The sequence below is a fragment of the Pongo pygmaeus genome, chromosome 11 (assembly GCF_028885625.2).
Source record: "Pongo pygmaeus isolate AG05252 chromosome 11, NHGRI_mPonPyg2-v2.0_pri, whole genome shotgun sequence".
Lineage (NCBI taxonomy): Eukaryota > Metazoa > Chordata > Mammalia > Primates > Hominidae > Pongo > Pongo pygmaeus.
Window position 1 is genome coordinate 105552807 of NC_072384.2, and position 16905 is coordinate 105569711.

Below are 16905 nucleotides of genomic sequence, written 5' to 3' on the forward strand. Positions count from 1 at the left end.
ATCTGTAACATAAGGATAGTAATAATAATACTTTCCATGTTGTTGTGAGAATCGAATGAATGAATAGATACAAAGTGCATAGCATAAAACCTGTGTATTACAAGTACTCGGAAAATATGAGTTGCTATGGTTATTTTTAATTATTATCATTGTTTTCTAATGTTTTTCTACTTACAGTGTAGATTGATTCTATGTAAGTGCTTTTTAGGCCTGAGAAAAACAGAATTTGGCTCACAACTGGTGCCTTATAAATACTTAACTCCCAACTAGAAATGAAACAAAAAGTCGAACAATATTTTGAAGCAGTTGGGAACAGAATAATAACAGATATGTAGTGCTTTATCTAGAAAATAAAGAAATAGCTTAGAAAAGGAGGGCCAGGTGGGAGTGGGAAGATTATGTATAGTAACTGGGTCAATTAAGACTGAATGTTGTGGGCAGAGAAAAAAAGGGACATGTTACTCTGAGATCAATCTAGTGTTAGGCAAAATGGAAGAGATTCTTCTTGTTAGCAAATTTCCCCTCGCCTTGCTTCAACGCTTGAGGCCAGAGTTTTATGTACTAACATAGACAGTGGAACATGGTAATGAACAGCTTTTGTTGAATATTAAAGTGATGATCTATGCAGAGATGCTTAAGGATTAAGAACTTTGCATCTGTGTTCATGAAGGATATGGGTTAGCAGTTTTCATATCACGTATTTTTCTGATATTAGTTAGTATCAGGGTAACACTAGCCTCATAGAATGGCTTGGGAAATCCTCTCTCTAATACATTTTCTGTAGAATTGGTCTTATTTATTTCTTAAATGTTTGGTAGAATTCACCAGTGAAGGCATCTGGGCCTAGAGTTTTGTTTGTTGGAAAGTTTTACTTATAAACACTTTTTTTTTTTCAAAAAATTACTATAGGGCTACCCATATTATCTAATTCTTTCTATATGAGCTTCAGTAATTGTGTCTTTTAAAAAAGAATCCATTGCATCAGAGCTCCATTAATCTAGAGTTAGTTTTTCCCCACTGTTGAGGCAAGACCCTTCTTCACATTCGAATGGATGCCCTTCAGTTATGAAGTTTTCCACTCTGGCTGTAGGAAATAGGCACTATTCCCAGCCCTGTGTGAACTTCGGATGCTGTTCCTCTTCCAGTTTGGGATGGTTCTTTGCCAACTCTTGGGGTAATTTTCTTACACACATATGATCATCAGTATTCAACTAAATATATGAGGAGATTTTTCTGAAGACAGTATTGCTCTTTCCTCTCTGGTTCTCTGCTCTGCAACCTCTGTCTGCTTTGGCTTCCTGGGATACCCAGCACCGTGCCCTCAAGCTGGGGCCATCACTGTTCTGCTTGGGTTTTAGCTTTCCCACACAGCTGCCTGGAGGCTTTCTTCGGAGAATAAGCTGGGGCAATTGTAAAGTTCACGTCATTTGTTTTCCGTCTCTTGGGATCACTGCATTTTGTTGCCTAATGTCTAATCTGTTGAATGCCATTGTTTCTTGTTTTGTCTAGTTTTTAAAATTGTTTCAGGGGGGATTACAAATCTGTTCCCTTTTACTCTATTTTGACTAGATAACAGAAGTCTAATTCTTAAGTATTTAATATACACACAGGCACACACACGTATTGCTGTTATGTTGAAAGAATTTTATTATATTGCATACATCCCTGGGTCTATGAATTTGGTTTTTCCTCTTGTAAACATGGAAGAAACAACCCAGTTAAAATAACTGAAAGTATTGAAAATTAAGAGAAAATGAAGTTATGTTCATAAAAGATCTAATAAACATATATTTATTCATAGCTGTCTTCAAGATATCTACCAATAAAAGTGAGGTACCCCAGGGTAGGCTGGGAGAAAAAAATGTTTCTCAAATCTCTGCCAGTAAAAGATTTAACTTATTATGAATCTGTATTAATTTACTGTTTAAAAATTGTCTGATTTACAAGCCGGTCTGATCCTTGTCTCTTTTATTTCTTCTCCTCAGTGCCAGATGAAAGCAAGGTTCACTCATTGGCTGGACACAAATCGGGTAAGAAATTCCTTGTAACTGACTATATTCCCCTTCCTGGAAATCACTGGCTGTGTTTTAGTAGCAGTTGGAACCTGTTTCTATCCACTAGTCACTGAAAGGCTTTCTAATTAATACATGAGATGTCTCTGACTTCCACAAAGATGAGTTGTTGCTTGGCTGTGTGTATAGTGGCATAATGTATCCTGACTCAGAATGTTTGGGAGGAAAGAATAAAGATTTCCAAAAAAATATATAAAACCAAAAATCTTAAATCTATACTCTAGCTAAACACTTAAAAAAATTGCAAGAAAACCCAAGAAAGTTCAAGATTCATTCCCATGATGACTTTCATATTTAAGTGGCAGGACAAAGAATTCCAGAATAAGAAAGATATGATCATTTTTTTCTCCTCAAAAAAGAATAGGATTTTTTTTCTTTTTTTTTTTTCCTGCCTGTCATCAAAATGGATGGTTCCAGGGATGCATGCATTATTTTTATTTAGAGACGTGAATGAGCTCCCTAGATATTCTCTAGGAAGTCCACAAAAATTTCTAAGGATCTCTTAGGTCTTTATCATGTGTGAGTTACCTTCACTCCTAAAATCCAAGCTGTTTTTTCACTGCCAAGTAGACTGCCTTCTATTCCTTTTTCCTTCCTTTGTCATCATTTATTCACATTAGTTGAAAACATTTAAAGCTACTAAGCTAGCAAATAGTGGAGTAATCCCTTTCCTCTAGGGGCACATTATTTTGGAGGAGAAAATGTCCATTTTGCTCATAGCATTGCCCCTCTAAACAACAGAAGGATTATGATTTGCTGATATCCCTCCATTGGTGAAACAAAGAAGTCTTTCCCATCACCAAGTGTCTCCTGTGTTTGTGTGCCAATTATGTTTTCAGCAGTAAGTGGCCTTGATGCCTCATTACCTCCATCATGTTCCAGGGCAAGATTATGATTTTTTTTTCCTTTCTTCTTTCTCCAGATTCTCTTGTGATAACAGCAGGGAAGGGCTGGTTCACAACTCTTAGATTTTTTTTTTCTTACTTTTCCTAATAAAAAGCCTAAGAGGTTAGATCACTGTGAAAGAGATTTCTATGGGAGTGATAAATTGCCACATGCTGCTTGTTCCCAACATCCTCTTCCATTAAATTCTCTACTACTGGACATATTTTTAGGAGCTTCAGAAGGAAGTTCTCATGACCAGGGAACCCCGAGGATAATCTGTAATATCTTCATCTTAAATACATTCTACTGCTTATAGTTCTCTTATACATATTATTATAATACCTGAAGATGAAAAGCCTTTTCTTTGTACTGGGATAGGCTTCAAGGCAAAAAGTTTAAGTCCTTTTCTGGAATTTTTATCAATTTGGTTTTTGAAAATGAGCAAATTATAAATTTTCTGGCTTTTTCCAGGAAATCAAATCTTATTCTAACCTTAATTTCCAAGCACACTACTATTAGGTGGCAATTAAAAGTTTGTCACTCTTTTTAGATGAGAACTTTGTCATCTTTGTATATTGTCATAACATTTTATGTAAATTTCAATGATCTGTCTTTGCATAGTGTGATATAAAAATATTAATAAAGAATTATGCTAAGTGCAAAATTTGATATAATAATCTTCCAAAAAAGTTTTAGTCAAAAATGGCAGAATTTTAAAGCTGTCACACAGGTTCATTGCAAATTCCATACAGCAACTTCACTTTAGCTGATAGAAATAGTTCCAGCAGTCTTTATATCACATGAACCACACTGTTTAAATACTTCTGATGTTTTAAAGAATATTTCTGTTACTAATTAGTACTGTTATTCCAACATGCACTATTCTTAGATTTTTAAGTGCTATTATAACGTATCACTACTTCACGTTTTTCATTGGGCATCTGTAGAAATGCTGAAACATAACCAGACACTTGATAACTTTGGAGCAAAAGTGGCCTGCAATGAAGAGGGCTAAACAATCACCAAAAACCATATACTTTAGAGTCACATTAAATGAGAGCATCTTGTAAAACACTAGAAACAGTTCTGAGAAAGCACAGAGCAGCATTAGAGGAAAATATTCAAATAAGGTTCAAAATTTATGTGCTCTAAGAACATACCCTTCCCCATTTTTTGTTTTCTCTTTTTGTTTTTGTTTTTGTTTTTGAGACAGAATCTCTCTCTGTCACCCAGGCTGGAGTGCAATGCCATGATCACAGCTCACTGCAGCCTCAACTTCCCTGGCTCAGGTGATCCTTCCACCTCAGCCTCCCGGATAGCTGGGACTACATGTGTGTGCCACCATGCCCAGCTAATTTTTATTTTTTTGTAGAAATGGGATTTTGCCTTGTTGCCCAGGTTAGCATCAAACTCTTCTGGGCTCAAGCAATCCACCTGCCTTAGCTTCCTAAAGTGCTGGGATTACAGGTATGAACCACAGAGCTTGCCCACTCCCCCAATTTTTTACACTTCTTTCTTTTGGAAAATTAGTCTTGAATTATAATGATCCTCAGGAACTCATCCCTCACATAAAACATAGCTCCCCTCTGTGCGTTGCATTTATGTGAAGGCATGTCTCATTGGGATTTGGTGCTGGTGGTGTTGGTGGTGGCAGCAGCAGCAGCAGCAGAGGGTTAAGGGTTCTCTTGATTCTAACAACCTCTTTCAGTTACAAAATCATTTTTTAAATTCATCTAAATTCACCTGTAGTCTCAGTCGGCTATAGGTCATCTGTGACCACTAAGCAAGTTACCAGGTTGTATTTTAACTTATAAATCCCTACTTGTCTCACCATTCTTAAAAGGAATCAGTTAACTTCTTTTTGTTGTGATATTGTCCCCTTTCCCAAATTCTTTCTTCAGAATATTTAGGTTAAAATATGATTTTTTTTTTTTTGAGACGGATTCTCCCTCTGTCACCCAGGCTGGAGTGTAGTGGCATGATCTCTGCTCACTGCAACGTCTGCCTCCCAGATTCAAGCAATTCTCCTGCCTCAGCCTCCTGAGTAGCTGGGATTACAGGCACGTGCATGGAGCCTGGCTAATTTTTTTTTTTTTTTTTGTATTTTTTTTCATGCTAAGAGTCTCTTGCTCTTTCTCTTTAACTATAGAAATGTGAGCAGCTTTTATACTATCCAAGACCAACAGGAAGTTAAACAAATTAAATTGTATATACTGACCTAAATCTATCATCCAGCCTCTTATTCAAGATGACATTCAACATTTTAATAAATTCGTGAGTTAAAATTTCTTGAGTCAGCTACTTAGTCTGTAAAGAGCTATTTCGTGCCAAGTTCCATGTGTTGGTCTGGCTTGGGTACCTCCCAAATTTGTGACAATATTTTTGGTACCCTTTTCTTGGCTTAATTTTTAAATGGTTGATCCTTCAGAGCTCAGATCCAATCAAAGGCCCAGGTAAAATAAATCTTTCTAATATTTTTGACCCAAAAATGTAGTGTTCCCCTCACCCCTTCTGGAATTAACCCAATATTCTTGAGATTTCTCTAACCCCTTTTTCAGGGGCTTCCCCAAAAGAGCATTGTATCTCATTACCTTGGCAAGGAAGATAGCAGGATGATTCTCCTGTTTCTGAGTTGGTAGAATCCTCCTCCAAATATGAGAGATATTTAAGTCTATGGTATGGTAAGACCTGCCCAGAGAAGTTAGAAATAAAATACCCTTTGTTTGGTTCCTTGAAGAAAAATCACAAGTTTCATAGAGCCTTGAAAAACCAAAAACGTCTTTAACCTCTTTCCTTGTTTCACTAATTGAACTCTGACAAAATTCAAATTCTAGCAATGCCTGGAGAAAAAAAAAAAAAAAAACAGAAAAATGTATTTTTTAACAATAAAACCATTTTTAAATGATTTAAATATTCTGAGGGAACATTAGGATCCAGAGAAAATGACATCAAATTTAGCACAGCTTTTTTTTATTGTTATGCTTTAATTTTGCTTATACTTAGGGTCTTAAAGTGTGTCTGAGAAGGACTTCTTTCTTATTTTCTTTCTGTCTACTAAAATGACACCTCAACCAATAGTTTAATGCTCCTTTACGTTCAGACAGAAAGGGCTTATAAATTTTACTTTTTTTAGTGTCTTCTTTTTTTTTTTTTTTTTGTTTTGATTTACTGCTTGGACCTGTTTTAATATGTATTGACTGTCTGCAGAGATCTTTGCTGACCCAGCTCTTTAAGATGATGCAGTACTGAAGAAAGCCGATGAGTTCTTCTTTATGAGCTCTGACATATTAATTAGCAAAATGGACTAAAAAGCTTGGCTATTTCTGTTTTAATTTCTTATATTCTCAAATACCTGTCCATATAGCTGTAAAACAGGCAAGTCTGTGAAAGTAATGGTTGGCAGCAAGTCCAGACCTTTTCTGAGACAACTTTATCAATTAATGAGCAAGTACTCATTAACAATCTAGGGAGCTATTTCTATGTGAGGCCACTAAGTATGTTTGGTATCCTAACACAGTTTGATGAAAAAACTGAAGCTCAGGTAATTTAAATACTTGATCTCAGCTGGGCATGGTGGCTCACACCTGTAATCCCAGCACTTTGGGAGGCCAAGGCAGGTGGATCATTTGAGGTCAGGAGTTTGAGACCAGCCTGGACAACATAGTGAAACCCCGTCTCTACTAAAAATACAAAAATTAGCTGGGCATGGTGGCCTATGCCTGTAATCCCAGCTACTTGGGAGCCTGAGGCAAGAGAATCGCTTGAACCCACGAGGTGGAGGTTGCAGTGAGCCAAGATCACACCACTGTGCCCCAGCCTGGGCAACAGAGCAAGACTCCATCTCAAAAAAATAAAAAATAAAGAACTAAAAAACTTGACCTCTCAGCTAGTAACTAGTTTGGGGTAAGGATATGAACCCCAGTATTGTATAGTGGAGCTTATGCTTTGGGGCAATTTATATTTCACTAGCATGTGCCTTATGAAAGACCCAGCCCCTACATGACACACACACATATCAAGATATCTGATACATCTTTACTTGCCTTGTGTAACCTCAGCCAGCTGAACTAGGAACACAATAGCTATAATTTCTCTACCAAACTACTGTAGTTCCTTGAGTATGAGAGGGACATCTAATCTGATCATTCTTGCCTTTGTTTCCTTACATGTATGTGTGCATGTGTACATGTATAGGAGTGTGTGGGCCAAGTTGAGAGCTGTATGAGAGAGAAGATGTGCATGTGACATGTATAAGTTATAGCAAAGGCGCAAGTGCAGGTGATGTGTATCCTTATAACAAAGGCCAAGAGTTTAGTATGCAAGTTACTACTTCAGCAGGCCTTACATTTTGTTCTAAATGCAATGTGTATAAACCTCAAATCTAGAGTGTTCAGTGACCTAAGAAATTTCTAGATTCTTGCAAAAGAACAGAGCTTTTAAAACCATAGGGTGATTGGATAGTCACTTTAATTCAAGAGCAATGAGTTATTAAATGACATTTCATAAATTGTGTTGTCTTATTATTCCAGACTTTTATAGAATATTAAAATCTGAATGTGCATTTACATTTTGGAACACCAGTTATGGCCATTTAAAAAATATTTGCATCTTCTAATTGGATTGCAAATTTTCATGAATTTTTATGGTTATTATTGATGAGGAGCTAAAATTTTCAGGTTAGTGGTTAGTGTACTTGAACTCCTTCTTTCCTCATCGACTCATTAAGATATGACAGCATGGTTCTCTATTTGGACAGACATCTTTATTGGATGCTTTCTAAGCTTTTGTCATTTGTTGGATAAATATAGCTTTAGACACAAGAAATATATACATTTCTCACATGCTGCAGCCTTGGTTTATATTTCCGTGGGATTGAGGAAGTTGTCATAAAGAACTTAGCAATATGTCTAGTGTTCTTCCTATACAAAGTTGATTGTGAAGCAACTCTAATATTTCCACATTTGCAAAAAAAAATTACTGAATAATGTGGTCTCTAAAATTCAATGAATTAAACTGAATTAGAAACAAATGTATCAGTCTTTTTCATAAAATTCTTTACTCCTCAAATATGGGGCAGATTTATGCATCTCTGAAACTCATGAGTAAATAAAGAGACAACATATGTTTCCAAATCAAATTTAAAAATAAATTATTTTAGTTCCACTCATGTTTATTAGATGCCTTACACAGATATTGTGTTAAGTGCTAGAGATACAAAGTAAAATAAGACATGTTCTCAGCCTTATAAAATGTTTATAATATGGTAGAGGAGAAAAAATACAAATGCCTAATTCAGTATTTGTTTGATACCCTCATGCTAAAGAGTTCAATGCAAAAATCTCACAGAGGAAATATTGCTTAATTCCATTTGGAATTGGGGATGGCTGTCCACGTTTCAGAAAGGATATGCTTCCGTAGCAGGATCTGAAAGCAAAATAGAAACTGGCGATATAGAAAAGGTCAATGAGCCAACACATTTCAGGGTTCTGGAAAGTTCTGAGAACATGAAACATCATGGTATATTTAAGAAATTTTAAGCAGTTCAGTGTGGCAGCAGTACAAAGAGAAAGTGACAAGATACCAAGTTAAGCCAAGTAGGCAGAGATTAGACCATACAGACTCGCACCAGATGAAAAAGTGCCATTTTATCCTGTAGGCTCAGATAATCTAAACAGATTAAATAAAAGAGGTCACTTTTATATTCTAGTAATATCAATCTTTTGGTTGTAGGAACCTGAAGGGACCCCCTCCCCCCCCAAAAAAAAGGAGAGAGAGACTAATAGTCCATATAAGAGATGATGTTGGCATAAGTGTCAGTGATTAGCAATGGAAGGGGAAAGAAAAGTAAGAAATATTTAGGCAAGAAAGCTTTGAGTATTTTTTTTTTAAGTTAAACTTAATGGGTAAGTAAAAAAGGGTATCCAACTTGATTTTCTTTGTACTTGTCAGCTATTGCTACAACTATGCTGCATAATAAAACCAACAGTAAACATTTATTTCTTGAACACATATCTCCAGGTATACTGGAATTTGCTGGTATCTCCAGTGTTTGGGTTTAGCTCCAACTTACAGGTTAGGACCAGCTTTTCTGCAGGTGTTGACCAGCAATTTCCTGCGGCATTTACTTCTTGATAACAAGAGTGAGAAGATAGAGACAGGGTAGATAGACACTTAAGAGTGAAGTGTAATAACACAAAGGCTCTGGCTGCCCCCCTACAAAGGAGGCCATGGAGCCGATGGAACTGATGGAGGCAATGCTGGGACTGTGGGACAGTGCTGACACACCCATGGCCATACATTTGGTCTTCTTGGCCTTGGCTGGGCTAGTGGATGGGAAGCCAGTATGGATCACCTTGTGGATGGATGCGAAGAGACCAAACTTGGAGGGCACTGGAAGTACCTGGGAAGCAGGAGACACTCACACTGCTGTCATGGCCCCACAGCCTGGAGCCTCCCCTGCCTCCTCTGCCTCTTCAGAGCCCAGCAGAAAGACAGAGAGAGAAGCCTCCTTGGGGTTCCATTACCCACACTCCAAGGTGGAAACCTTTCAGATGGTTTGATGATGAAGGTAGTAGAGCGCAAGGATGATTGGGAGTAGAAGGAAGAGTGACAGGCTAGCATGAGCTGTGCAGGAGCAAGGTTCCATATGAGCAAAGTGCAGAAAGTGAGAAAAAAGGACCAAGTTGGATCTCCTCCTAACCCTGACCTGCATGATATGGATGTAAGAAGCTTCAATTGAGAAAGCTGCTGAGAAAGTAGGATTTGTCATGGAGAACTGCATTTCAATTAAGAAAACAAAAAACAAAAACGAAAACAAACACAGGTGGTTTGAAAGAAGAGGTTGGGTTGAAAATGAACAGTATTTTGTCAACCATGGAAGGATAGTTGGACTCGAGAAGGCAAGGTAGAAGAGTCTAGGATAGAGGGGAGAAGTAGGACAGCAAGTCACGTTGGAAGACACACAGATTGGTAGTTGTAGAGAAATTTAAAAAAAAAAAAACAAAAAAACTGAGATGCTCTGATTCCAGTGACCAAGGGAGATTATAAGCTACCTACTTGCAAGACCTTTCATTTTAAACATCTTTGGAAAATCTAGTCTGTCAGTGTTCACCGAATGGCTGTCTAGCCATTCTAGCAATGTTTTAAATCTTAAGTTTTTTCAGCTAAATCATAGCCGACACATAATATTGGAAGTACACATTAAAAACTCAACCTGGAAAATCTGAAGGTGAGCTCTTACATAATGGACCTCCCAGTCTATATTGAATAATGTATGTCAAGCTGAAATTTTATTTGTAAAATCTGATAAAGTTATAATATTGCCAACCAATGTTGATAAATATTTTAGGATGTATTGGTTTTCATAACATTGCTATTACTTTATGTGAGATGAAGGGTGTGTGGGTGTACGAGTTTCAAACATGAATTGAATACTGTTTATTGGAGGTAAGAGGAAGCCTTAAAAGACATATATTTTAAGAAGAGTATTGCCTCCTTACAAAGCACTCTTGTTCCTACACTGAGGCTCCAGTAACGTGATGAATTTCAGTATTATTAACCAGTTATACGAACGCCTCCATCACCTTGTCATGACCTGCCCTTCCAGCCTTGTCTTTTGCCACCATCACCCTCCATCTACAGGTTCCCAACTCCCAGCTAGTCACAGTTACTCTCTGACCATATTTTGCCCTTTCATGCCTCGGAGCCCCTGTTGAACTCTTGAAGACGCACCTCCCAGGTAAACCTTCCCCTGCTTTCTCAGGCACGCTCTCTCTTGGTGCCCAGGATTGTTTAACTTCAAGTGTCTCTAGGCTCTATTCTTTTGCACTTTCTTGCCTCAACTCACACTTCTGCTCCAGAGCCAGTCAGTTCCTGTAAGAGATAGGGAGAAAAACAGTTTTTTTCTATTCTCACACATACAACACAGAATACTAAGCACAGTACGGAATGCTTCAATTCTGATCACCAAAATGTGTATGGTTTTTCCCCGCACACACTGACCAGTTCTCCAGTGGACAGCAACTCGGTGTCCTATAATTCAATTCAATTCTGACACTATCTACCTGGCGATAGAGTCAGATCCCACAGATTAAGCTCTTAGTTCCACAAGCCTGTCCCATTCAGAAGCCAGTCCCATGTCCTAAGTTGGGCCTCTGACCAACCAGCTGTAGTTCACAGTTCCCATGACTCTCCTCAGGTTCAATTAATATTCTAGAGTAGCTCACAGAACTCAGGCAAATGACTTACTTAAGCTTACTCATTTATTATAAAGAACATTGCAAAGGATACAAATGAAGGGCTGGAATACAAATGAAGGATACAAATGAAAGATGGAAGAGATGAATAGAGCAAGGTTATGGGAAGGTTCTAGGAGCTTCCATGCACTCTCTCCAGGCATCTCCATGTGTTCAGCAATCTAGGAGCTTTCCAAACCCTGTCCTCTTGGGCTATTATGGAGGCTTCCTTAAATAGGTAGGATTGATTACATTATTGGCCATTGGTTAGCAACTCAACTTTCAGCCCTTTTTATCTCTCTCTCGGGCTTAGGGGGTGTGACTGAAAGTTCCAACCCTCTAGTCACTTGGTTGATTCCCTTGGCAGGCAGCCCCAAATCCTGAGGCTATTCAAGAGCTCTCGTTCATCAGTGATCTTATTAACATTCAAACATACATCACTTTGGAGATTCCAAGGGTTTTAGGAGCTGAGTGTCAGGAAGTGAGAGGAAAACCAAATATATATTTTATATTACATATCACAGCCTCAAAGATCCCTCTCAGGCTGTTTTTTTTTAATCTCCTTTGATCAATAGTCATGGCTCCCTTATATTATTAATATTCCCCAAATCCAGCTTTTTTTCATATAGGAAGGAAAACTCTGTTTTCTAGTGCATAGAGGGGGGCAACCAATGATAAACTCATTTAGTAAGCTAGTATTTATTGATCATGTACCGTATACCAGGCTCTTTGCCAGCTGCTACAAATACAAAGTGGTATAGAATATGGATTCTGCCCCTAAGGTTCTCACAGTTTAGTAGCAACAATAGGAATGCAAACAGTGACAATACCATGTGCTTATGTATAAATGCAAATGCATAGAAAAAGTAACAATGGTTATCTTTATTGAAGAGGAAGATTATGGTTGGGGGTCAAAGGGACCTTCTGCTTTATCTGTAGTATTTGAGTTTTACATTCAGACTATATTTAATGTACTATTTAGGTAACAAATAATTTATGGATTAAAAAATAACATTTTTAAACATAAACCATCACATACAAAACCTAGTAATAGAAATATTGTACAAATGGAAGGATCTAGCATGGGGACTGGCAAAGATTATGGGCAGAAGAACCACAGGAAAAGGGAGCTTCTAGTTTCTAGGAAAGAGATGAAAGGCTGAATCCCTGAGTCATACTGGAAACCTATTTGGGAACCTATTTGCATCACAGAAGTATTTTGGAAGAAAAGAGAATAGAGAAAGGCTTAACCATGAGACCTGTCATTTATGGGTTGCTGGAAAAGAAAAAAGCCATAAGGAAAAACATAATTAGGGAATATTAAACCCGCTTGTCAATTTTTGGTATCCTAGAGGGCAAAAACTTAGTCCTAGTAATTTATTTAATAAGGTACCCATGCAATGCCATGTACAAAAAGTCCTTTTTTAGAGGCTCATGATGCCCAACTGTATCCAATAAAAACAGACTTATAATTAGGGGGTTAATGAAGAATGTGTGAAATGAAAGAGAAAACTTAAAGGAACCTAGATTACTTCTCCTTGCTAAAATAAGCAATGCAGAATCATTCCCACTCTACTGATAATTAGAAACCGCATACCCCTACAAAACAGCTTACAAATTCCACCCCATCAAAAGAGAACAGAGCCATACAAAGTTACCTTTTGAATGAAAACACTTTTATTAACCCATCAGTTTTTTTTTTAAACCAAGCAAACCAAACCACAACTGCAAAAGAAAAAAAAAAGACAGTTTGGTTTTAGTTTTGTAAAATATCATGGCATGCCCTCAGTGAGCTGTGAGAGATATTTAGAAATACTGGCATCAAACTGGTGACGGAGACATTTTACTGCTGCACTAACAGGCCTCACAGAAAATAGTACTGTAGGTTGATTTAGTAGTCTGGTGGCCCATACCCCTATTTTAAATGGTTTATATGGGCAACCACTCTTTATTTTGAAAAATTATATATTTAAGTTAATGTATATTAGTAAAAGACTGATTTTTCACTTACAGCACTGCTACATGTTTTTTGCAAATAAAATTTTTGTGCAAAAACTGAGTTATTTTTAAGGAAATAAGAATATAAAATGCTGTATGAAAATGGCAGAATATTATAAAATGGTAACACTAATTGTTGAGGTTTGAAAAACACTGATTAATTCTGTAAGCTTCTATCAGCATTTCCATAGTTTCTGTCATGCTTCTTTACAAAGTTCAGGGAATCTTAGTTTGAGCAAAGGGTCTCTACCCAGACCTTCAGGATATATAACAATGACCTACACCCTGGGTGCCTTTTCCTGTCCGTAGTCAAATGCCTTCATTTCTGGTTGAACACTGGCTTCTTCAGTGCAAGAAATGTGCAAAGCTTCACCCTTTACTTACTATAAACTTCTCTCAATCAAGTCTAACTAGAGTTATATTTTCAAATATAGTCCCCCAACAGGCCATTTCATTGGAGAGAGAAACGTAACAGATGTAAACGTAACACGCTTCCATGTGGGCCTGGAAAGCCTTACCAGATGCAGTCAGCTTTGACTTTTTCCTTTCTTAAGCCCTGACATTTACCAGCAGGAAATCAGGTTGATCCCATGAGAATACATCCCAAAGCCTCACTTGCCACCCTTTCCCGAGCCACCATCACCTGGAGAGCTTCAGTGACGAAAACTCTCCTCAGGCCTTTGCACATGCGTTCCATCAGCCCGGAGTGATCTTCCATTCTATATGGCTGATTCACTCTGATTCAATTCTCAGATCAAATGTTCTTTCTTCAAAGACATTTGACCACCCTATCTAAAATAGTCACCCTATCTAAAATAGTCACCCAACAAGAAGCCAGTTTCTCTCACCTTACTATTTATCTCCTTATAGAGCTAATCACAGTCTGTAGTAAATGTGTGTGCATTTATTGATGTATGTAACCTACTGTCTGTTTCCCCTACCTCCAGAAGTGAGCTTCATGAAGGCAGAGACTTTGTATCCCCAGTTCCAAGAGCATTGAGTGGCACACGGCAGGCATCCTTTATGTAGTACTTGCTAAATCTTTTTTCTTGATATGTCTTTTTGCGTATATTTGCTCTCAGACTTTGTGTCCTTAAGCTTTATGTGTATGCCTTGTCCTAATAAATAGCTGGATTTTGTTTTGATGTTCAATGTGACCACCTGAATTGTAACTGGGGTTTAACACATTTACATTTATTGCAATTACTAGCATATTTAGATTTATGTTTTATTTTCAGTTTTAAATTCGGACCACTTTTTAATGACCTTTTTTTCCTCTCTTGTCATTTTAGGCTGAATTGCTTTTTAATCCCATTTTTTTCTGATAGTGATTTGAAAATTATACACTACATTTTTGGCATGCATACCTAACAAAATCTAAAATTAGTCTGTATCCAATCCTTCTCCCAAACAATACAAGGAGCTGAGAACCCTTTAGCTTTCCTTACCTGCTTCCAATTTTTATATGATTTCCATTTTGTTTTCTTTCTTATTTTTTTGGTCCCACAAATTATATATTAATTTCAGTGTTTTATGCATTCAATATTTGTTCAGACTTCTCCAAGTATTTACCAATTTCTTAACTCACCATTCTTCTTTGAATCTCTGACCTTCCCTCTTAGGTCTTTTTCCTTCTTCTGAAGTATGCCTTCCAGACATTCTTTAATGCTAGTCTAATGATGACACTGTTTTGTTTATTAGAACATGTATTTTCCTTGGCAACTGGTTTTTGTTGAATATATAAAGTTAGACTTATAGCACATTGGAGATCTTCTTCTATTGTCTTATGGCTTCTGCTCTGAAAAGTCAGTCATCAGTCTAATTGGCTTCTCTTTACCTTTGATAAGTCTTTTACCTCTGGTTACTTTTAAATTCTCTTTGTCCTTGACGTTCATTTTCACTACAGTCTAGGTTTTGGTGTAGATTTCTTTATGTTATCCTTCTTGGTATGTGGTATGACTCCCATGGCTTTATATTAATGTTTTTTATCACTTCTGGGATATTACGGCTGTTACTATGCCTCTTGCTCATTCTGTCTCCTCTTTGTGGAATTCTTAGTATTTAGTAAAATGATTTTTAGGCCATATTCTCTCGACTGTATGTGTTAAATCCTTTTTGATATTTTTCTGCCTTCTTGACTCTGCACTCCATTCTGAGTGCAAGTCGAGTATCTCTTATCTAAAACGCTGGAGACCAGAAATGCTTCGGATTTCAAATTTTTCTGGATTTTGGAATATTTGCATATACGTAATGAGATATTTTGGGGATGGGACCCAAGTCTAGACATAAAATTCATTTACATTTCATATACATGTTGTACACATAGGCTGAAGATAATTTTATATAATATTTTTACTAATTTGTACATAAAACAAAGTTTGTGTACATTGAACCATTAGAAAGCAAAGGTGTCACTATCTCAGCCATCCATGTGGTCAATTGTGGTTGTTTGGCATCACCATCATTCCCAACTCTGAATTTATATGCTACCATTAGGCAATCATTTTTTATACTTACACACATGAGTAGTTAATGACAAAAAATAGGAATACCATTAATACAGTAAAAAATAATGTGTTCAGGTAAAAAAGCAGCGCAGTGGCATCACCAGAATACCTATGTCAGCTGCTCAACAACGGCAACAACAAACAGTGGCATGTGAGGTCACGTGTGGAACTTTCCACTTATAGCATCATGTCAGCGCTCAAAAAGTTCTGGATTTAGGAGTATTTCAGATTTTGGATTGTTGGAATAGGGGTGTACAACCTGGACTAATTTCTCCAGACCTATCTTCTAGCTCCAATTTAGTGTCTAAATCTCACGTCTCTGCTGACTCTCATGCATGGTGACTTTTTCTTTATGAGTTTGGTAATTTCCGTTTGGGAGGTCATATTTGGTTGGCTTTAATGTATGAGAATCTTGGGGAGCCTGATTTGCATGTGCTTTTCTTCAGAGAGGATTTAGATTTGCTTCTTCTGGAGTACTGGCAGGACACTGCTAACCTGGGATCACTTTCATATAATTTCTTGGCTGACAGTTTAATTGACTGGGAGAAAATAAACTTGATTTAATACCTCTAAGAGGTCAGTATTATGGTTGCAAGTTCTCAAAGGAATATGGTGATTTTTTTTTTATTGTTGTTTTTCCTATCTAGAGCCAGAGATGAGACAGATTTTCTTAGACTGGCTTTGCTTAAGGAAATGTATCGGGGGATGAGGCTTTTCAGCCTAGTCTTCTACTAAAGTTGTAGGCCCCTTGAGGGTCACTGCTTTAACTCTCCTGCTTTTGACTTTGACTCCCAGATCCTCCAAGATACCACCATTGTGTCCCCTCCCAAAGCTCCAGGTTCCTAGATTCAGCATTTACCTAAAAGACAATCTCAAATTGCAAGTTTGCTTGCCTACCATCACTCACTGTTGGTTTTTTCACTTGTTTTTTTGTTTGTTGAAGGGCTTTCCTTAAGGATTTCCTTTAATTTCCTATGAACAAATCAACCCATTTAAATGTACATTTTTAATCTATCCAAGATCTATTTGTGGCATGTGAGGTCACGTGCAGAATTTTATTCACATTTTGAGAATTGATATATTATTGGAAGCAGAAGTCTAGAGTCTAATAATTGTTTGTAAAATGAATGAATGAATGAATGATTATTCTTTGTAAAAGACTGAATTCAAATAAACCATTGGGTTTAATGCAGATTTAACTCTCCTACT

At 37.2% G+C, this 16905-nt stretch overlaps 1 protein-coding gene across 2 annotated transcripts in view; it reads left to right on the forward strand.

The window, feature by feature from the left end:
* Positions 1–16905, forward strand: part of PARD3B (par-3 family cell polarity regulator beta) — a 1077199-nt gene that overhangs the window by 689938 nt on the left and 370356 nt on the right. For both annotated transcript variants that reach the window (XM_054478835.2, XM_063647802.1), the window contains one exon: positions 1986–2030. In XM_054478835.2, coding sequence (XP_054334810.1) covers positions 1986–2030 — 45 coding nt within the window. The remainder of the gene's footprint in view (positions 1–1985; positions 2031–16905) is intronic.